At 33.8% G+C, this 23,929-nt stretch overlaps 1 protein-coding gene across 1 annotated transcript; it reads right to left on the reverse strand.

Annotated features, from left to right (window-relative positions):
* Positions 1 to 970: 970 nt before the first annotated feature.
* LOC147410940 (gamma aminobutyrate transaminase 1, mitochondrial-like) lies at positions 971 to 15,812 on the reverse strand. The gene is made up of 19 exons (XM_086441836.1): positions 15,647 to 15,812; positions 12,659 to 12,804; positions 12,030 to 12,114; positions 11,690 to 11,762; positions 9,907 to 10,004; positions 9,104 to 9,196; positions 5,105 to 5,178; positions 4,987 to 5,025; positions 4,771 to 4,859; positions 4,499 to 4,575; positions 4,327 to 4,401; positions 3,873 to 3,920; positions 3,695 to 3,778; positions 3,519 to 3,606; positions 3,332 to 3,410; positions 3,164 to 3,254; positions 2,980 to 3,058; positions 1,943 to 2,058; positions 971 to 1,290 (listed from the first exon to the last, which is right to left on the reverse strand). Exons 1-19 carry the CDS (start codon positions 15,686 to 15,688, stop codon positions 1,210 to 1,212), a joined length of 1,557 nt encoding a protein of 518 aa, XP_086297962.1. The 5' UTR covers positions 15,689 to 15,812; the 3' UTR covers positions 971 to 1,209.
* Between the last annotated feature and the right edge of the window lie 8,117 nt (positions 15,813 to 23,929).

The raw sequence follows: 23,929 nt of genomic DNA on the forward strand, positions 1-23,929 counted from the left end.
ACCTCTAACCCATGTTTTGAAAAATGTTTTGCCAAAATGTTTGTTGCTGAACGGGACCCATATAATATATATGGGAAATGTTCAGCAACAAACATTTTGGCAAAACATTTTTCAAACCATGGGTTAGAGGTTTTGGAATGGGCTGATTTTTGGTGAGGATGATCTCTACGGTGAGGAGATCATCATCACCAAAAATCAGCCCATTCCAAAACTTCTAACCCCATCAAAAATGGTTTACAAAAAATGGACGGTCCACGATTTTTCAACTTGTAAATTGGGGTTAAAAGTTTTGGAATTGACTGATTTTTGGTGATGATGATCTCCTCACCGTAAAGATCATCCTCACCAAAAATGAGCCCATTCAAAAACCTCTAACCCATGTTTTGAAAAATGTTTGTTGCTGAACGGATATATATATATATATATATATATATATAATATATATATATATATGGGTCCCGTTCAGCAACAAACATTTTGGCAAAACATTTTTCAAAACATGGGTTAGAGGTTTTGGAATGAGCTGATTTTTGGTGAGGATGATCTCTACGGTGAGGAGATCATCATCACTAAAAATCAGCCCATTCTAAAACTTCTAACCCCATCAAAGATGGTTTACAAAAAATGGATGGTCCACGATTTTTGATGAGGAGATCATCCTCACGAAAAATCAGCCCATTCCAAAACCTCTAACCCCTGTTTTGAAAAATGTTTGTTGCTGAACGGGACCCATATATATGCAATTCTGTGAACAATGGACCATTCTTAAGCCCATTTCAATCAACATAATGAGATTAAATCTAAAAATTTTCTTTTTTGCATCAATTTGAGGATTTAATTATTTAATTATTTATTTTTTAGATAGTCCCTTTTGTAATAAATAGTGTTTCATTACATTTGAGAACAAAATTTTCTGAAGAAAAGAAAAATAAGACTAATTAAAAGAAAAAGGTAAGTGGAGAAAAACAAATGAGGGAAGGAAGCAGATTAATTTATTAAAGCATTCTCAACTATTAACATATATTATTACCATGAGACCATATTACAACAATGTCATTAACAAGTGAAGAAAACCTAAATGTCAATATTAACAGAAACAGATATATGCTTATTAAATATGTAATTGTCACACAGATGATATTTAACTTGCATAAACCACCATTTTTCATCGTTATCAGCCACAACGAGGATGCAAAATGTTTTAAAAGTTTATTTCTGCTTATGCTGAGACTTGAGTTCCTTCACCCTCGCTTCCGTCGCTTTCAATGCTTCTCCATAGATGCTTATCAACTGAAATGGCAATTTCAACCATTAATGAGTTCAAAACGTATAGTGCGAGTCTTTTTTATTGTTCAATGACATTATGAGTGAGCAAATCTTTTTTAAATTTAAAATATGCAATTGGGGTGCTATAATTTGCTAGCTTTTATTCTCATATACTACCCAAAGCCTTATCCGAAAGTTATGGAGTCGATTTGTCACACCCTCACCAGTACTCTACTAACTGGACTTGTGGTCGATCGGGCACATGCGGGGTGGAATATCAGAGGGGGATGAAGTTAGTCCCACATCGACTAGGGAACGTTCGAGATTATAGGATATAGATAATCCAACTCCCTTACCTTGTAACAACACATTTTAAAGCCGTGAGGGAAAACCCAAAGCAGACAATATTGTTACCTGGTCAAGGGTGAGGACGTTACACAATTAAACAAATCATGTTCCTCCATTCCCCTCTGTCCAAACTCAAGTTCTCTAATATCGAGAGAGTTCATATCTGTGTTCACACTATCTCCAACAAAGGCAAGTTCTTGTTGTCATCTTGAAACCCATTATTTTGTTTATAATGGATTTGTCTTCAATTTCTAATTATACTAGAAAATAAACAATGAAAAAATCTAGGGAACAACTCCATTAAAATGGATACAATGTAGTTCCATACCTCATCGACTTCTTTAGGGGAGATAATAAATGGAGGGGACATCATTATGTTATCGCCAGCAACACGTACCAACATCCCGCGCTTTTCGCACTCTGCTCCAAAATATGCACCTACTCCTGTAATGTTGAGAAGGTACAATTAGAAGAAACCAAATATGACGAGTCATACAAATACTGGACCACTTCCGCAATTATTCATATGATATATAATGAAAAAAAAGATATTTAAGGTCCTCATTGGGTAGACCTTAAATAAGCTGTTAACCATTTTATAGCTCAATATGCCACAAACATACGTTATGGGTGGGAGCCATCATTTAACAAGACATGGGGCGGACATATGCTGAAAACTGACTCCATTGGATGATTGGAATCAACTAATCCATTGCAAAGAATATGATGATACTGAGTAAGATGAGTGGAAAAACTCTGAAAGATAAAATTAGAAATTAACACACTTGTGAAGATGTAGAAGTAGCTCCCATATGTGATAAAATAAAATAAAAGTTAATCGAGATGATTTGTTCACATAGAATGAAAATCGACAACCCCAGTTAAAGGTTTCTAAAAGAGAAAAAGGTTTAAGACAAAGGACATGGATTGAAATAGTGGAAGTAGATATTGACATATAAATAAATAGTAGGCATGACTTTAGAGAGAAATGAATGGAAGAAAAAATTCATTATCCAAACCCAAATTTTTTGGGTAAGTTTTGATGATGAAGACGTAAACAATTTACTTATTTATTTTAGAAGTAAAACCAATCCATTGCATTATTTTTCGGAGAGGTTCAAATAATTATTTAAACTTGAAAAAAAAAAAAAATAGTCATCTGTCTAGTTGGTTTTTTGCACAAGAGGTCTCCTAGGAGGATTGTTGACCATCATTAGGCCCATTGTTGGGTACTAAAGATACTCATTTTTTGAGGTACTTATTTAAGTAAGCTTTTTGTGGCCTCTCTCTTCCAAATTTCTTTGCACAAGACCCACATTATCCTAGTTTAGAGTGTTAAAATAGCAAAGTATAAATGGAACCTACCCCACTCAGGAGGGAACAAATCAGTAGGAGACTTATTGTCAGTGAATTCGGTCCCAAGAATCAAACCAGTTCCTCGTATCTGCATAATCAAGCAGATTTTACAAAGTAAATGCCTAGAAACCAAAACAATAAATAAATAAATTGAGGACTAAGAAAAATTTTAAAACTAGAAAGCGTAAAGTACCTCCCCAATAATGGGACTGTCAGAAAAGGCTTTAACGCCATCCTGAAATCTTGGGGCAATGCTCTGGACTTGCTCAACAATATTTCTTTCCCTGAAAACCCATAAGACAAGCTTAAGCTTACCACCCAAAAAAATGGTAAAATGTAAACATGCATAGACAATATCTACTTGTAAATCTTGACAGCTTCCAATGCAACAGCACATGCTACGGGATGCCCCGAATAAGTAAATCCATGTGAAAATGAACCTGGCAATAACAATAGAGGGATATATATCTCATTGATCATAGAAAAACATATTAAAATTATACCATCTCCAATTAACCAGAGAGACTACTATTGAGTTATAAACAAACCAAGTTGATTGCTTTGAGAGTGTATGACTTCCGAAATTTCAGGGCTCACAAGAACAGCACCAATGGGCAGATATGCGGATGAAAGCGCCTGGGAAACTCAAATTTGAGAACGTAATGCATTAATTTTTCGAGATCTGTGCAATAAAATCCCTTATTCATATCTTTTCTAACATTACCTTTGCTATAGAGACAAGGTCCGGTTTAATATTGTATTTGTCACACCCAAACATTGTTCCTAGTCTCCCAAAGGCACATATTACCTAAAATGAAATTGAGACGGAAAATAAGTAAATTCAAGATAAAGTTGGCCTCGGACATTCTGCAAATGTGGAAAGAAAGAGAAGATTAGAATACCTCATCTGCGATAAAGAGAATGTCGTACTTTTTCACGATAGCTTGAACCTGCACCAAATTAGACATAAATAAGAAGACAGCCCACCTCTCTCCCACCACCAAATTAGACATAAAGCATGATGATCACAGATAAATTTTATCCACACTTGGGGAATACTAGAAGCAAAGATCATATAACTTTCTAAAGAAGAAGACTACTAAGAGAAATATGTTAATCATGATACAGGTATTTGGGAAGAAAAATATAATTGCAATAATGGAATTTTATTGTTAGATAGGAAAGGTTTTGTATCTTGTCTATAGGATAGCTTTTTTTGTTTTTAGGTTTGGGGGGTGGGCGGGGGGGTGTGGTTCTTTGTACTTCTTCGGATTGTCACCACGACCTCCCCTTTTTTCTCCTCTCATTTTAATAAAATTATCTTTATCTATCAAAAAAATAAATAAAATAACTTACCTTGTCGAAATAAGTTGCAGGGGGAGGGATCACACCTCCAGCACCCATGACAGGCTCAGCGATAAATGCTGCAATCTGACATAAGCACCCATACTAGGTCAGCAACAGAATCGCAATCACAGATGTAACTACACAAAGGCTTAAAGTGAGAGTATATTACAAGCACACCTACCGTATCTGGTCCCTCTTTGAGTATAAGATTTTCCAAATTATTGGCTAACCTAGTTGAAAACTCCTCCTCCGTTTCACCTGGCACCCACATTAGACTTGTTCTCAAATCTCAATACCAAACGTCAATATTTTTTTGAAGGGTAAGTTGGACTTGAACCCACAACCTTAAAGTTGCTTTGCAATGTGTCAAACCAACGGAGCTATGGGTCTAGGCCCACTAAATGTCAAATGTTATACAAATGAGCTCAGACATTTAACAGGTAAGATAAGAACCTGGTAAGTGGAAACGCCAGTAGTGAGGGCAGTCGGTGTGCAATACAAATGGTACTGGCAAATCAAAATTTTGATGTAGAGCTGGAAGGCTGTAAATAATTACCTTGTTAATGAACTAGAATGTTTTTACCCCCCCCCCCCCCCCCACCACACAAAAAAAAATTATGAAGCAAATGTGAAATACTGAATACAACATCTCTTCAATGTAAACCCTACCCAGAAAGACTTGCTGATATTAAGGTCGACCCATGGTATCTGCCAAAGAGAAAAAAAAACATAGAAGTTACTAAGATTATTTCCAAATGTGCTTCCAGTAGATTAAATAAGTACATACGATTTTGCCCGTGCAATAAATTTCTTCTTATTAGGCCTTCCAAGTGCATTGTTGTAATACCAAACCAGCTTCACCTACAACCAAATAAGTCGAAGAAAAAAAAGGCAGAATAAGATTGAAAGTCACTCCCTAGTTCAGGTTGAGTGTCACAACATGCAGTATTCAATGTGCAAATATATATAGGGTCGGGTTCAAGGGACAACAAGATACCCAAAGTTTTTGGTAAAATATGGGCTAGAAGATTCGGAATGGGCTGATTTTTGGTGAGGGTGATCTATACGGTGAGGAGATCATTCTCACCAAAAATCAGCCCATTCTGAAACTTCTAGCCCCAGTTTACAAGTTGAAGAATCGTGGACCATCAATTTCTAGTGTTAATTTGTAAACCACTTTTGATGGGGGTTAGAAGTTTCGGAATGGGCTGATTTTTAGCGAAGATGATCTCCTCACCATAGAGATCATCATCACAAGAAATCAGCCCATTCCGAAACTTCTAACCCCATCAAGAATGGTTTACAAAAAACTTTGGCAATCTTGTTGTCCCTTGAACCCAACCTATATATATAATATACGCATGAAGAATGACTCATGAGGGAACACATGATCCTAACCATGTAAACACAAAATCCAATGGTTGAGATTTATACATATATCAATAATACACATCTTGAAGATACTTATCTCAAGGATAAATCTCAACCATTGGTTTTGCTATCATTTTTCATCAACTTGTTCAGTTTGACTGAATCATCTTACTAAGGTCACCAAGAGATTTTTAAGTCAATGAAAATCTGGTATAACAATTCGTTTGATATCCAATTGTGGACTATCAGACAGAACAAGAATCAGGATATAAGTTATTTCAGATAAACATTTTTCAAATGAAGGCAAATATGCTTTCTGAATAAGGATGGGATTTACATTCTTTCAGATATCATAACAATAAAGATTGACTACTTCAAGCTTGCTTCAGTTGTCATTTATCCTTTGGTTAATTTCTTCAATTGAGAACTTAAGTCCAAATAGGTAGAATGGCTGTTCCGAATAAAATGTAGGAAGCTTTTCTTCAGTCCTTTGGTATGAGATGGTGCATCCAAAAGGGTTATTTTCTAAGTAGAAGACTGGTATTCCAACGCATTCGCAACCTTCGGCAATCATTTACTCGGGAAGTTGTCCACTTTTGTAATTGTCTGGTGCTTACGAAAAGAGTGCAACTATCACATTTTTAAAGACAGATTCCAATGTTAAAGCTACTATCATGAAGGTAAAGGCCATGATGTCGTATTTGCTAACCAGCCAACTACTCCTAAAGACCGATCTGTTGGAGAGGGGAAGAACTATGAAAACAAGATGGCAAGGGGCTTAATTGGGTATGACGCACCCGATAGAGGAGTACGGTTAGTTGTTTTCCAGCTAACTGGGTGACGTCAATCATGCTGATGATTTCCTTACTATGCCTGCTTTGAGCGAGTCTAGGTGACTCAGTGGAATAATTCTTCTATTTTTTATTTTTTTATAAGTAAAATTTTATTTTATTTTATTTTTATTGGTAAGCATGTTTTTAATGAGTTCAGTAACTCAGTGCTGGCGGGAAAAGTCATCACCATCAAAACCTCATCTCAAAAATTTGGGAATGGTTGAACAAATCATGTTTATCCATATAATTTTGTTTAAAGACATTCCAAATGTGTTCATATCATATCCACAATCGTTACCTCAATCCACATCTCTTTGGGTCTTTTGGTCGCCCTTTTAAACTCTTCATCTTGTAAATTCCTTAAAATAGGGGCTATTATCAATCTTCATTGCACATGATCAAACCATATCCATTGAGGTTTTCCCTAAGTTTGTCACTTGTTAGGGCCACTCCTTCATTTTCACGAATGCATTCATTTATGCACCTTTCAGTCTTTCTACTCATCCATCTCAGCATTCAAATTTCTCCAATGCACAATCTATAAAGATTGCATTTCTTGATCGCCCAACATCCATCTCAATAAAGCATAGCTGGCTTTCTTCTATCTTACAAAATTTTCATTTTAGGCTAATTTGGAAGCCAAGGTCACATAATAACACTTTTCCTACACACAAAATGACTCCCCTGTTTTACAAAGTTCTTATAGAAGTCTTTAATTGGCTAAGTTCCCACTTCTCTAGGAAAGGAATGGATAAGAAAAGTATCTCTTATATTATTGTCTGGTAATTTCAGAGACAATGCAAATCGTCCTTGTGAGCCAGATGTGTCTCTTTCCCCTCCGTTTTACAAAAGCCATTTTAATTTGTTTGGAATTTTCAATGTGCTAAAAATTTTGTTCTACAAGTTCTTTTGCAATAAAAGTAATAATATTAGAATACTCTCTTCGAGATCTTCATGAGAATATGTATTACTAATGTTTTTATCTAAACATAAAGTTATTATACAAAATTTCATATAATGCCCTTAAAAACTAGAGTTTTTGCACCAACGTGATGCACAAATAGCTATTTTACCTCCCTACTAACCCTTTTAATAAATTTGCAATTGCTTTTGCAAATTTTATTCAATTAGTTTAAATGGAAAACCACACAATTACATTACTTACTGAGCACATGCATTACCCTTAAGTATATAAAAAAGGATCAGGAATTGTTGACACATTTTGTGAGTTACCTACCAGGCAGCTAGAAGTCGTCCATGACTTACCAAAGGGCAGGTCAGATATCGGATCTCACATCTTACTTATCACACTCTTTGGTTTTTGACACACTCGTGAGGCCCACAGTCAAAGGCTCATTTTTGTTGAGGATGATCACGCCAACCTGGAGATCTTTCTCAGTAAAAATCATCCCATACTTGCATTTCTAGCTTAATAGAATTTGGATTACTAGTTGACTTGAGGACAGTCCATTTCATTCTTTAATTGAACTCCACATTTGATAGGGTTGGAAATTTCAAAAGGGGATTAGTTTTTATGAGGATGATCTCTATGGTGAGAATAATGTTCCAACACAAATCAGCCCTTGATTCATCTCCATGTGAGCCCCATGAGGATGTGACATTTAGTGAAATGTGTCAACCCAGCCCAAAAACAAGACACGTTTGCAATATGAACATTTTGTTGTTATCCCATCATCCTATCCTTCACCTTAGGGAGTATAACTCAACAGCAAATACAGTGAATAATCACCCCCTACATATAGCCACCTTAACTTCACTAGGTGATGCAACAAAACTTCCTTGGTGTTGAAGTGTCCACACCACCAAATTAAAGCCCTTGTTCAAGGGTGAGAATTAATCAATTGAATAGGGTGAAGGATATCTTATTTTAATGATCTGAGAGTGGAACAAAGGGTGTTCCCAATGATCAAGGGATGTAATTAAGAATCTCCATCTCCTTCAATTGATCAATGGTGCATAAAATGAACTTTCAAATGAACAGGATGCTTGAAAACTTTGTTTTTCATGACGACAACTTTGAATAGTGTTAGCCTCAAACTGAGTGATAGAGGAATATTATGGGACAAGTTATCTGAGAACGATTTCTTTTTCCAAGAAAAACTAGTTGTGGGATAAGTGGACATGTCAGTATATCTTCTATTCAGGATGCTAATGGTTCTGTACAAAGGAATTCAGACCATTTGGGGGATGTCAATTGTTAGTTTCTCTAAATTTAGGATAGTGCTCCACTCTTTAAAGTTCTAAACTAGTGCTTTGGTGCTCAAACTATTACTTTGTGTGTATGTGTGTCCATGCACTTGTTCATCCACTGGACTCATGTCATCAGATAAAAAAATAATACATGACACTGTGCAATCACTGCTCTCATTATCTATGCTTTATCCCAAATAGGGTCGGCAATTTGAGTCATACTACTCTATTCAACTCCATTTACAGTTTTGTCGAGGAATGTGTTGTTAGATCTTTTATTTCAAACTCAATCCATGCTTTCAACCTCATGATGTGATTTGATAATGTATCTTAATTGAAAACTTAAAATCTGCCCAAATGCATGAACACACCTGAGAATCATTAGCTTCTGAACCACTATTTGTAAAGAAAACTTTTCCCATTTTTTTGGCTGTAAAAATCTCGAGAAGCTCCGTTGCCAGATCCTGTGGGACACACACAAGAAAAAAAAAATCATGTACATGCATTGGAGAGCATCTTTCAAGTGGAAAATGTATGCAGCTAGTGTGGAATGTAGTAGTTCTCAACATATCAATTACACATTAGACTAGTACCCATAAAAAAATCTTTGTAGAAATTAAAATTTTATTAATAAAAGGGTCAAGAAATCTGAAGAAGCCACACATAAGTTTCCTTTATACAAGATACCAAATAGGGAAACATTGATAGCACACCTCCCCAAATAAAAGATTCATATCTGTCCCAATTGACAAACAAGTCTTGCTAGATATTCCTAAAACGCCCTTCAGAATTACCACTAAAGGAAAGAGGGATACTTCTCTCCCAAGGATCACCTAACTCCATAAAAAAACCTAACACTCTGCCCACACTTTCTACTTCCCAATCATTGAAATTTATCCTAAATTTGGAGTCCACGCCACACTATCATCTATCCCCTATATCATCTTTGACTAGTGAGTCTTTATACCCCATATGTCATGAAGCATAATTCAATATACAATAGAGTGATATGAAAATATGATAGCAACTTGAAAACTTTACTTGAAGACTTAAATATTCAACCATACAATAATTGGAAAAAGTAACAAACAGTGTTAATCGAATATAATAATAATAAAAAATCAAATGCAACATTTATTAAACACACAAGAAGTCCAAGACAATTCATGAATACCAATGAGGGTTTTGTGGTACGGTTCCAAAAGGAGTGATAAAATGGCAAGGTATTCAATTGTTTAGTTGCAGCAGCAACGAGTCGGGGTTCATTTCCACCTGAAAAAATTCACAAATTAATATTAAGTGCATGAAATTGGTCATTCTCATTATATTGTTTTTTGTTAGAGAAAAAATAAAACACTTTTTTATGGGTAAAGAGATACATATAGAGAGAGAGAAACAATGCAAGAGAGGTAGCAGAGATGACTAGCCAAAAATTAGACAATGATAACCAAACCAAAATCAAATATGCCTAGGAGTTGTTATACAACATAGACTCCCATCTAAAGAGAAGAGCCTTGGTATCGATGATGCAGTTAGGAATCGAAATCTCCTCCCCGTAAAAAAAAATTCCTATTTCTCTCCTGCGAAAGACTCCAACAAATGCGAATGGATCACTCTACAAAGAATACTTCCTCTTGAAACTGATGGTGACAATTGCCAAATCAGAAAAAGGCAAGCACACAAGGGTGAAAAGACCAATGTATTTGAAAGAGATTAAGGGAATGAAACAATTAGACATTTTCCTTTTTTATAGATGCTGTGCAAAAAAAGATGATTAACCAATTACCCTACTCATTTTACACACAATGCAAATATTAACCATGTTTAAGAGGCCACCTTCAATAGAACTTATGAGCTCCAAAAGAGTAGGGAAGGAAAAAATCTCATTTATCTGAACATCAAGCCTGGAATAAAACAAACTGATAGAAAAAACACTATTCAATCAAAAACTCAACCCCTTCAAACATTCTTGAGGATTGGAGACCTCCAATTTGAAGAAAGAAAAGCACTATATGAGACTTCCTAGAGTTTCTCAAGAATCGAGCTCCAAAGTAGACCTTTTACTTGACCTTCTACATTTTCAGAGATCCTACATTTTCTTTCACTCCAATATGAAGAAAATGAAAGGGTTTATGTAAAATACATCCCTGACTACATGTTGATTTTCTGTCTAAAGTAGACAAGCTCAATCAAGTTCCTAAAAATAGCCAACTAATTCCAAAATCCGAGAAAAAATACTGTCACAAATATGAAGTTTAAGTACATTTAAGAAGAACGTGGTTTCTTGGTTCCAAACTACTTTTGCTGGAAAACACATGATAATCACTGGTCCATTACGTGATCCATACTTAAAAATTGAGTGGCTGTCCATAGAAAGAATGCATGCCACCTTAGAAGGAACCGAATTACCCCAAATAAATTTCACTAGATAGGAAGAGTTTCTTGAACCTATTGATTCCAGAATGGTTTTAGCAAAAGAACTGATGTCAGACTTCCCTTTTGTCTCACTTCCACCAACGACTACCCTTAAATTTATTTTGGATCAAAACTGCTTACAGAATTTCCAAGTCCTAGTCATTCAGATGCCTTCTAAAAAGCGGCTCCAAATCCCTTGTGCTAAAAGACTCGTCTCCCGACATTCAACTTCGCAAAAACATCTAGCAGGAAAACAAAACGTTCCTTTTCTTCTAAAAAATGTACATTTGAAACCCATTGCCGCTCTCAGAGACCTTCGATGTATCTCCACAAATTCCAGATGCAACTACACGTCATAAGTTTTTATTCGATTACAATAAAAAATGTAAATTGCAATAAATAACATGAAATGGCGTGACTTAGAAATAATGCTAACTTTCCACTAGTAAATATAGACAGAAAATCTTGTAAATTATGAGAGAGAGAGAGAGAGAGAGAGAGAGAGAGAGAGAGTTTAAAATATGATGGCATATTGTGAGTACCTAATGCTGTGCACCATAGACCAGCAAGAGAATCAAGATATTTCTTCCCGTTGGTGTCATAAACGTAAGAGCCCTACAAGAAATGATTGTATCATATTGTTAGCGTACAAAGAGCTTTCAAGTAGGAAGCTAAAACCTCTCAAAGGGAAAATAAGAATTAGAACATCAATTCAGCATAGATGTAGTGCTAACAAAAAAAATAAAAAGAACAAAAACAAATAAAAAAAGGTATGTGCACACAAGTGCAAAAAAAGAACTTGAGTTGGCTTCCTTTAATCTTAGATTGGAGTGATTAGTTTAATTCGGAAAACAGATGGATAAAAAAAATAAAGGTTATTACCTCGGACTTTTCAATTACTAGGGGATGAAAATCGGTGGTCTGCCGCCCAGAAGTGAATGGTGCCAACATGTCATGCCCCTTAAACCTGAGGTTGAAGATATAATTTAACGAAGGAAACAACATTGTATAAATATCATCTGGATATAATTACAAGAATAGACAAAAATAATAATTTTGTGGTGCCCATATAGAGATAAGGACTGATTCTTGGCAAGAATCATCTCTTTACCATGGAGATCATACTAACAAAAAATTACCTCATTCCAACATTTCTAGCCTTATCTCATGAGTAAAATGATAAAAGGTCCGCTAGTCAGAAGTTGAAGAAACAACATTTTTTTTTCCAGTTTTGTGAGGAGGATCTCCATTGTGAGTAGATCGTCTTCCCCGAGAATCAGCCCTTGACTCAATCTCCATGTGAGCCCTATGAGTGTGTCCTTTTAAAGTGTTGAATTTGACACATATAAACATGTGCATGTGTGTGTGCACGAGTAGCTTCACATGGTGAATAAAGAAACACATTCAATAAATGCACACAATTATACATGAACATGGCACGGGAAGATCGAGAAAGAAAGAATCAAATGCTTGATGCAAATATCATGTGATACAAAGGGAGAACTGCATACCCTTTCTCATCTTTTAACTCAATTGGTGTCAAGTCCTCCTTCTGCAGAGTCGACTCTGTACTATTCGATCGGGCAAATTTGGGAGCCCAAAGCAAATGCTCCTGAAATCTTCCAGAAGCTGCAACATGCCTTACATATGCACCAGTCTGTAGGAGAAGAAACAGAACATTATTGAAGCAAAAAAGCCCGAAGCAAGCATATATGCAACATAGAAATTACACAACTATGAAAAACTATTATAAACAATATAAAACTACAATATGAAGAATGTAATACATTGAATTTTGCAATGAAGTGGCAAACTTGTACAGAAATATTTATGAAGTATAATGCAGAAAAATTGTAGTTGAACATAAGTAGAAAGACAACTAGTTGTTATATATGAAGAATGTACCATAGAAATTACACAACTACAAAAATCTGTTATAGACAATAAAAACTACAATATGAAGAATGTATATATTGCATCTGGCAATGGAGTACCATACTTATTAAGAAAATCTTCTCTGTATCAAGTTAAGGGAGTAATCACGATTGACCTTTCATGTTCAATTTTGTTTAACATTATTATATTTATATGTAAGCAAAATTTGTAATTTATTGCGATTTCTCAACTATAAATGCCCAAATTAGATACAATTTTTCTGCATTATAAATCGTAAAATTTTAGAAATAATAATGAAATATACAAAATTTTACAGAAAAATTAGAAATCATTTTACTAAAATTAATCAAAACCCACACCACAAAAACCTTAAAGAAACATATATAATACAATTAGTTAATAAATCAATAGGGAAAAAGAAAATGAATGTGTGATCAGGGGCGGAGCTACGTAGGAGCGAGTGGGGTATAGCCCCCACTGAAGTTAAAAAAAAAGATAATTTAATAATTCCCCTCACATTTTGGTCAATATTAAAATTACCACCCTGTGTTTTCAACTGGGGCGGAACCCCCACTGAAGTACTAAAAAAGGGTAATTTAGAAAACCCCAACATTTTGGTCAATATTAGATATATCACTTGTGTTTTCAAAGTGATGACATGCCCATTGAACTAGATTTTTGCTTTTTTTTTTTTTTTTATAAAGGTAATTTAGAAAATCTCTCCACATTTTGGTCAATGTTAGAGATACCACCATGTGTTTCCAAAGTAATGACATGCCCCTTGGACATAGGTTTTGCCTAAGAAACACATAAACCAATGTGAAATGATTGAAATACCCTTGCCTTCAACCTCTAACCAAAATTCCCTTTCCCAGAAAATCCATTTCAAAGATTTTAACCAAAAAACCTTGTCTTTTTTTTCCCGAAAGTCCATCATATTCAACCTTCAAACACGAAGAATAAGATATTGTCTTCAACCTCTAGCCAAAATTCCTTTTTTTTTCAAGAAAATTTTTCATCTTCAAAGATGCTAACTAAAATCATTGGTTTTTCTCCCAAAAACTTTTCACCTTCAACATTCAAACCTAAAGAGTAAGACATGGTACTCAACCTTTAACTAAAACCTTTTTTTCCTAGAAAATTTGTCAACTTCAAAACTTCTAACAAAAATCTGTTGGTTTTTCTCCCAAGAACCCATCACCTTCAACCTTCAAATTTTTTAGTAAAATAGGGTATATATTTTTACCCTAATTTTGAACCTTAAAGATTCTGCTCGTTCAATTTCCTTGTTTCTTTGGCCAATTTTTTTAGTCGACTTATAGAATTGACTCAAAATAATTTACGCCAATTGTTTTAAGTACTTTCCAACATTAGAACTGTTATTGTTTAATTCGGCTAAATCAGATAGGGTTCTTTATACCAGAAAAAATATCTTATTTTGCATCGATATATATCCACAGTTCCCGATTGCTAAGATGCTCCCAAAACCCACCGATGCAAATATGATAAATTGATCATGTGGCTGAAGTTGGTGCAAAAAAATCTATGGTTCAGAACTCAATATTGGCCTTTTGAAACATATTGAATTTGATTTTTAGTTGACCTACAGAGCATTAAAAAAAAAAGTTGAGGAATAGCTTCTTTTGAGAATCCTATTTTATAGATGATGAATGCCAATTGATGTATAGACATATACAAATTATCCCCTTTTTTTTTGCATTGTTTATGTATGGAGGGTCTTTAATTCCCCAAACAAGAAACAAATTTTATCTTCTATCATAATGTTTGGGGTGCTGAGCCCAAGAATATTGCTCGACCATCTTTAGCACTCTTAGCCCCCACAGACAGAAAATCCTGGCTCCGGCCCTGTGTGTGATGTTCTCATGAGCCCTAAAAAACTGTGCTTTTTAAACCATTTACTGAAAACTCTGCTCAACAACTATTGATCCAAGCTGAACAATATGAAGTATAAGGCAATGCTAGGCTGTGTGGTTGACGTGTTCGGAGTACCTATTGATGGAAGAGGGGCTCTAAGCGATCACCAACAAAGATGAGTCAACGTGAAAGCCGACAAATCGGGACTGAGGGATAAAGGAGAAAAAAAAAAAAAAAGACTTAGCAGAGTTTCTTCACCACTAACCCAAAGATCAAATGTTGAAAGTTGGACCAAGAATTGAGCAGCCTGGATATAAAACTAGACAATATTCATAATTAATCAATGAAACACTTGAACACTCAAGAAAAAAATATTCAAAATGACACTGAATAATGATCTTGGTTTTCTAAGATTAGTGTAAAACTCATAAAATGAACCAACTCGTGAAGTGGGAAAAATAAAACACAATATCCCTGAAAAATATAAGATTGATTCATCAGATTAACACTATATCATCCATTCCAAATATATAAGAAATGTGATTGAAGTGAAAAAAAAAAGATGAAAAGATTAGTGGGTATTAATCGAAAATTTTATTTATTAACTATGAACAACCAATCTGTGGAGCACAGAGTATATATTTTATTTGAAAAAAAAAAAAAAAAAAAGAGGACTGATCTACAAGGGAATAAAACTTGTAAAATTGTAAAAATGGAAAATTCAAAACCTGGGTAGTGAGATTGGATCGAAGGAGTTGCTTGATACTCATCTTTCTCCACTAATCACCTAAGCATCCAAGCTCTTGCAGAGAGAGAGAGAGAGAGAGAGTCCAAGAGAGGATGAGTTTGAGACGACTGTTTTAAGTTTTAATACCTTATTTATTTTATTTATTTCTTTTGATAAAAATATAACAATAATAATGTAAAATCGGTCAGCATGGTTGAACGAGGATCCCTTGGAGTCATACATGAATCCCACAAAAATCGCGCCGCTCATAAATTTCTTGAAAGGACTTAGTAGTTGCACACCACCCCTTGCCCATTGCACTGCATCACTTAAAAATGACAAATGCACTCCATTTGAATTATAACACTCCAAAAAATAATTTAAAAAATGTTGCACTCTTTTTTCTTTTCTTTTTTTTATAATTTCCTTTCTTCCTCAACCATGCCTCCGTTTATGGTATGAGATTGACGAATGCGTTCGACTTAATTGTGTTAATGGGTCGGTTCTGACCAACAAAGACCATGGAATCTAAGAAATGAGATCCAAACACAAGTTCATATTAATATCTAAAGAAAATCTAAATAGAGATTAGATGATCAATATCTTATATTAGAGCCAAAGAGAATATGGGAAAAATCAATCACAAGAAAATACAGAATAAATAGAGATTAGGAGTAGAAAATACATAAGAAGATGAATAAGCTTTAAATCTTAAAATTTATGTATTAAAGTGTAATAAATAGGTTAAACAGTGATTTTAAAAATAAAAATAAAAAAGGATTTTTTATATTGGTGTGTAGTCAACCCTTAGTGATGTGCAACTAGTTGGTCCCCTTCTTGAGCCGTTCAGCTTGGCTGTGACTCAGAGTCTACGTGGAGTCCCATTTTAATATAATTTGAAAACATAGGGAAGCGTGAAAGTGCCACGTGTTATATGACTTACAAAACAAAATTGGTTAAGATGATGATGATGATGATGATAAGACGTTTTTTGGATAACTTATAAAACTAAATTTTTATATTTTGAAAGTTGAAAGGGAAACAAATTTGTTTTGGAAAAAATTAAATCTTCTTTTTGAAAAAGAAAAAAAAAAGTGAGAGAGTACTTTCTTTTTTTTGTTAATAAATTATTTTCACTTAGAATTATTTACATTACTCACTTACTTTCTATCCAAATATGATGAAGATGTGATCTTCCAAAATTTAGGTAAATAATTAAGATACCTTTTAAAGAAAAAAAAAATTGATGACATGATCATCTTGACCTCGATCTTTTCTTATAAACTAAAGAAAAGTTACGTCAACAAAATCATTATTGTTGTTGTTAATGTCATTATCATCATCATTATCTTCATAATATCATGTCATCAATTAGAAAATATAACAAGATATCTCAAATATCGAGAAAAATAAAGAGAGACATATCATCGATGTGGTTTGCGATAAAAATAAAGCATTTTAAGATTATTTTCCTTCAATTTTGCAATAGAAGACCCAGGTCAAGAAGTATGTCACTAATTTCAAATATAAGTATCCCAAATATTCATAAAAATATAGGGTTAAAACAAATTAAATTCTACTTTTTTTTCTAACAAGTGAGGTCTAGAGAAATGTGGGACTAACGTTCATCGAATCTCTTTCCAAGTTTCAAGAATTTTTTTATTAGATATCCTTTTTGGTGTGGGAGTTACATAAGGAAACACTTTCAGCAATTTTTTATTAGATATCCTTTATAAGGAAAAAACTTTGAAGCAGCTAGTCCGTTTCAAAGTTTTGAAGATACCCTCTCAATTGGATTCCACGTGGTATTTTAAAAGGAGGTATTTAAAATTTTGACAGAAATTTGAGGCTGAAAACAAAAAAACATGCCATGTGTCGAGTAATGAAGAGGGTTTCTTCGAAATTTGAAGCGGGGCGAGCCGCGTCAAAGTCGGACTCGTTATAGATAGCGAGTGCTCTGTGCATAAGATATGTCCTTTGACCTTATCAGGCCGTCATTGACATATATGCAAGATGTTAAAAAGAACATCACCTGTGTGTCTTATGAGCGTGGTCACGAATTTTCTGAAATATTTTCAATACTTCTAAAATTCTCCTAATAAGGGATTAACTTATTAAATTCACGGATCAACAAATTATTTGATAATTTATTGATTAAATGTTGAATAGGTTCAGATTTTTTACTTTTCACCCTCAATAAATATATTTGAGTCGTGATAATCTAACTACCTCACGTGGCACACTTAATTGACTCTCTTGATGTGATAAGTTCGGGAATTGTAGATATATATATATATATACCTCGATACACATTTGTATGAGGAAGTGCATTTTTTATTCCGAGATGTACAAATCTACAATTTCGAAGTTATCACATTAAGAAAGTCGATTGAGCGCGCCACGTGGGATAGTCAAAGTATCTTGATTCAATATATATGGGGTTGGGATCCGTTGACTCCTAAAAATGATTAATGAAAAAAATACATGATCCCAACCCTTTAAGCACAAAATCCAATTATTGAGATTTATGAGTATCTTAGTAACACAAATCTAAGTGGTACTTATCTCAAGGATACATCTCAATTATTGGATTTTACATTTAAAGGATTGGGATCATGTGTTTTTTCATAAGTCATTCTTAGGAGTCAAGGGATCCTGACCCATATATATAGATAGATAGAGGGTGGCATTTGCCTCATAACAGGTTTTGTTCTATGTGATTTAAAAGTTTCAGATTAGACTAATATTGTGTGAGGATGATCTCTATGGTGAGGAGATCAACCGCATCAAAAATCAGTTGATCTGAAACTTCTAAATCCATCAAAAGTGATTTACAAATTTTCGATAAACAATCGACGGTTCACAATTCTAAATCACTTTTGATGGACTTAAAATTTTCATATTCGACCGAGTTTTTCTGAGGATGATCTCCTCATCATAGAGATCATCATCACAAAAAATCAGCCCTATCTGAAACTTTTAAGCCACATAAGAAAAATGTTTTATGAGACTTTTGTGAGAATAAGATTATGAGCCAAACGCCCCCCATATATGGATAGGGAATGGTTCATAGGACAAAATCTATGACAACGAGTTTTTGTAAACCACTTTTGATGGGGTTAGAAATTTCGAAATGAACTGATTTTTTGTAAGTATATGGTGAGGAGATCATCCTCATCAAAACTCAGCCTATTCCAAAACTTCTAACCACAATTTACAAATTGAAGAATCGTAGACTGTTTATTATTTTGTAAATCACTTTTAATGGGGTTAGAAGTTCGAAATGAGTTGATTTTTTATGAGGAGATTATCCTCACAAAAAATCAGCCCATTTCGAAACTTTTAAGCCATAAAAGACAAAACATTGTTATAAAATTGTTGTCCCATGAACTGGATATATATATATGGGAGCGGTTCAACACCCATAAAGTTTGCCAAACATTTTTCAAAACATGGGTTAGAAGCTTTGAAATGAGTTGATTTTTTGTGAGGATGATCTCTACGGTGAAGATATCATCCTCTCTATAAATCAGCTCATTTTGAAATTTCTAACCCTAGTTTACAAATTGAAGAATCGTGGACCGTCCAATTTTTGTAAATCACTTTTGATAGGGTTAGAAGTTTTGGAATAGGCTAATTTTTTGTGAGGATGATCTCCTCATTGATAGGGTTAGAAGTTTTGGAATAGGCTAATTTTTGGTGAGGATGATATCCTCATCATAAAGATCATCCTCACAAAAAATCAACTAATTCCAAAACTTATAACCCATGTTTTGAAAAATGTTTGGCAAACTTTAGGGCTGCTGAACCACTCCCCATATATATATATATATATATGGGGTCAAGATCAAGGGCCATATGAAAAAATATATGTAAAAATAATGAAACATTAATAAAATTTTAAAATATTAGTTAGAAGTTTCGGATTGAGCTGATTTTTTGTGAGGATGATCTCTATAATGGGAAGATCATCCGAAAAAAAAATCAGTCCAATCTAAAACTTCTAACCCATTAAAAGTGATTTAGAATGTGGACCGTCAATTTTTTATTAATTTTTGTCAATAATTTGTAAATCACTTTTAATGGATAGATTGAGTTGATTTTTTGTGAGGATGATCTTCTCATCATAGTGATCATCCTCGCAAAAAATCAGCTCAATCTAAAACCTCTAACCCATATTTTGAAAAACCATTGTTTTTACATATGTCCCTTGAACCGCCCCCATATATATATAGATCTAGATCCGCATACACACATATATATATATATGGGAAATGTTCAGCACCCTAAGTTTTACCACACACTTTAACAAACGTTTTTTGTCCTACATGGGTTAGAAGTTTTGGAATGAGCTGATTTTTGGTGAGGATGATCTCTATGATTAGAAGATCATCCTCCCCAAAAATCAGCCCATTCCGAAATGTTTAGCCACATGTTTACACGTTGAAAAATCGTGGACCGTCCATTTTTTGTAAATCAATTTTGACGGGGTTAGAAGTTTTGGAATGAGCTGATTTTTGGTGAGGATGATCTCCTCACCATAGAGATCATCCTCACCAAAAATCAGCTCATTCCGAAACTTCTAACCCATGTAAGACAAAACGCGTTTGTTAAAGTGTGTGGTAAAACTAAGGGTGGCGAACGGGACCCTATATATATATATATATATATATATATATATATATATATATACTCATATATCTACAATGTGTTTTGTCCTATGTGGGTTAAAATTTTCGGATTGAGCTGATTTTTTGTGAGGATGATCTCCTCATCATAAAGACCATCATCACCAAAAATCAGTTCAATCCGAAACTTTCAGCCCACATAAGACAAAACACGTTGTAGATCTTGACCATATATATATATATATATGACCCCGTTCTGGTGCCAACATTTTGGCCACCATGTTTTGCCTTATATGGGTTAGAAGTTTCATAATAAGCTAATTTTTGGTGAGAACAATCTCTATGACGAGGAGATCATTCTCACAAAACATCAATCAATTTTGAAACTAATAACCCCATGTTTATGAGTGGAAGAATCATGGATCATCCATTTTTTGTAAACCTCTTTTGATGAGGTTAGTAGTTTCGAAATTCATTGTTTTTTTTTTAGGATGATCTCATCATCATAGAGATCATCCTCATAAAAAATTAGCCCATTTTGAAACTTCTAACCCATGTCGGACAAAGACGTTGGCCAAATAGTTGGCACCTGAATTATATACATATATCTACTCATATCTCCACAAATCAACATAGTCGTCGGATAAAACGGAGATCCAATGGTCACGACATAAACTAGAGATCTGTTACAAGACCTCGTGTTCATTGTTTCACTTATAATTTTACACTATTTGTAAGTTCCTCCTCACGTCATAAACAACCCTCTTCTTCACTCTTTTTATGCTCTAACCCTCTCTATCTTGAACTCATCTTCTCCCTCACTCTCCTAACGCTCACCATAGCAGTCACTTGTAAGAAGAACATAGTTCAGACGATCATCACGGTTCAAGCGGATCTTTACATATAAGCATTACAACCCTCTCTCTATCGTAGTCACTCATAAGAAGAGCTTTTCTTCTACACTCTCCTAACCCTAACCCTCTCCATCACAACCACTCCCAAGAAGAACTCATTTTCATCTCAGGCGTTGCTCGACCTCCTACAATATTGGAATACACATAAAGAAGATTGAGATCTAGAATTTCATTATTTACAAGTTACAAAGATGTATGAAACATACATTCATCTTCTTTGAGCAAAGTACAAGAAATCAATTTGTCCATGGCTGTGATGCAAGTACAACTAAGGCGTTCATAGTATATGCAAGATCTGGACCAATGACACCAATAAAATCATCTTTCCAAGATAAAAGCTCAACTCTGTTTGAGAATTAGTAACCGACTTATTTGACGATCTATAGAAATTCTTGCATTTTGAAAATATCACTTCCCAAACTCTTGAGTTGTTTTCCTTCATTTCCTATTCACAAAACACTGGAATAATGATTCAGGAAAAAATTAGAAGTTGCAAGTGTTTGATCCGTTTTCTAACACCCTTATATGTGAGTAATAAATCTTTTGCAAATAGATTTATTACTCAACAAAGTTACTTAATTGCAATTTTGAAATTATTTTTGCCTGAGATGAAGACTAAGAAAAATGTAGAATGAGTTATGTTTCAGTATCGATTTCTTAATTGGGCATGAGGAGGTGTTTGTAATTACGGGGAGGTAGTTACAAATAGTGTAAAATTATAAGTGAAACAATAAGCACGTGGTCTTTTAACAGATCTCTAGTTTATATCGTGACTGTTGGATCTTCGTTTAATGTAATGGCTATATTAATTTGTGGAGATATGAGTAGATATATGTGTACACAAAACGCGATCTTATATATATAACATGAAGGGTCAAGTTCCCTTGACTCCTAAGAATGACTCATGATAAAAAAAAAAACACATGATCCCAACCCTTTAAATGCAAAATCCAATGGTTGAGATTTATCATCAGAATAAGTATCTCCAAGATTTGTGTATCAAGATACTCAAAAATCTCAACCATTGTATTTTGTATTTGAAGGGTTAGGATCATGTTTTTTTTCATGAGTCATTCTTAAGAGTCAATGGATCTCAACCCTAACATGAATATAAGAGTTTTAAGAAAGTTAAATATGATGGATTTTGGTAAGAAGCACAAAATCGTCATTTGTAAATTCATCAGATTTTTCCATTTTTTGTTCAAATCCAATTTTATCTAAATTAACCTTTGCCAAATAATTACTTGGTTACTATGCCTGAGTTGAACTTAAAAATACTTGAATTGTCCCTGACATTTATAAAATAATTATGTTACCATACAAGTAAGGTTATCAATTTTGCTTGTTGGCCTGCTAACTCAACTAGTCTTATCCCTCCCCCCCCCCCCCCCCCCCCAAAAAAAAAAAAAAAAAAAAAAAAAGGCTTATGGCCTTTATTTTGAGCTCGCAAAGATGAGCCTAGGTTAAAATTTGTCTAGTAAAATAGGATCGGACTAAGGCTTAAGAATGCCCAATCCATGCTGTTTTTTTCTTTCTTTCCTTTGTGCTGGACAAACAAGATTAATTAGAGGTGGCAATCAACATGACCTGCGAATATGCCTCGAAAATGACACAAAGTTAGTAGGTTGAGGTCAAGCCTAATTGAATTTGGGTCATAATAGTGTCAACCCCGTCTAACACAATTATTAAATGGGTTGGGTTTGGGTTTTGGGCATCAACCCATTTAGACAAGTTTAGTTACTCTGTCATTAAAATGTAATTTTAAATATATCAACAATAATTTTAGAATTTTTTAAATTACTCTTTTATTTTTCTATAATTTCCTATAAATTACTCTTTCATACTACATTTTTTTAATATATCAAATTCTATAAAAATATAAATGGTGTTTTAACGTATTTTTAAATTAATAAATTGTTAAGTTATTTTTGGGAAGAAAAAAATATTTTTCTTTATATCTCTTTACTTTAATTTTTTCAATAAAATCTAGAGGTATGTAGTGTTTGATTCCTAATATTGGAAAAATAACTCTAGCTAAGATTTAAGATCTTATCAAGTAAGGCTATTATGTATCATGTAATAATGAAATACACTTTACTTAGTAATAATAATAATAATAATAATATTGAAAAACACTTTCCTTACTAAGTTAGTAAGGAAAGTTTTTTGACCACATCACCTTATGGTATCTAAAAACATGATCTGATGTCACATGGTTGTAAAAGACAAATTTCTATAAATTTTACAACAAAATTTAAAAGAAATTTATTTTTCACCATTGAACTTAATTTATAGTTGGTTGACTTTATTTTTAGTAATGATATTTTATTTTCTGTGGTGGACATGGAACTTATTTTTTCCACTAAAGATTAGAATTTTATTAAATAGGTTATATATGGGTTGGGTCATGTACACTTATTTATAAATGGGTTGGGTTTGGTAAATTTTCATAAACAACATGACTCGACCCATTGCCACACCTAAGATTAATGATTTGTAATTAGTAGATTTTAACTAACTTAGCATGTTGGACCTTCAACCTGATTTGTTATATATATAGGGGAATGCTAACGTTCAAAACCTCATGGGGACATTAACATTCCCCTATATATATATATATATATATATATAAAGATTTTGTGAGCATCTATCAAATCCCATTATAGTATAAAATAATAATATTTAAGTATAAATACATATTAATAAATAAATTTAGATTTGAATTAAATAGTTTGACATGGA

The sequence above is a fragment of the Akebia trifoliata genome, chromosome 1 (genome assembly GCF_017979445.1).
Source record: "Akebia trifoliata isolate Shusen 1 chromosome 1, ASM1797944v1, whole genome shotgun sequence".
Lineage (NCBI taxonomy): Eukaryota > Viridiplantae > Streptophyta > Magnoliopsida > Ranunculales > Lardizabalaceae > Akebia > Akebia trifoliata.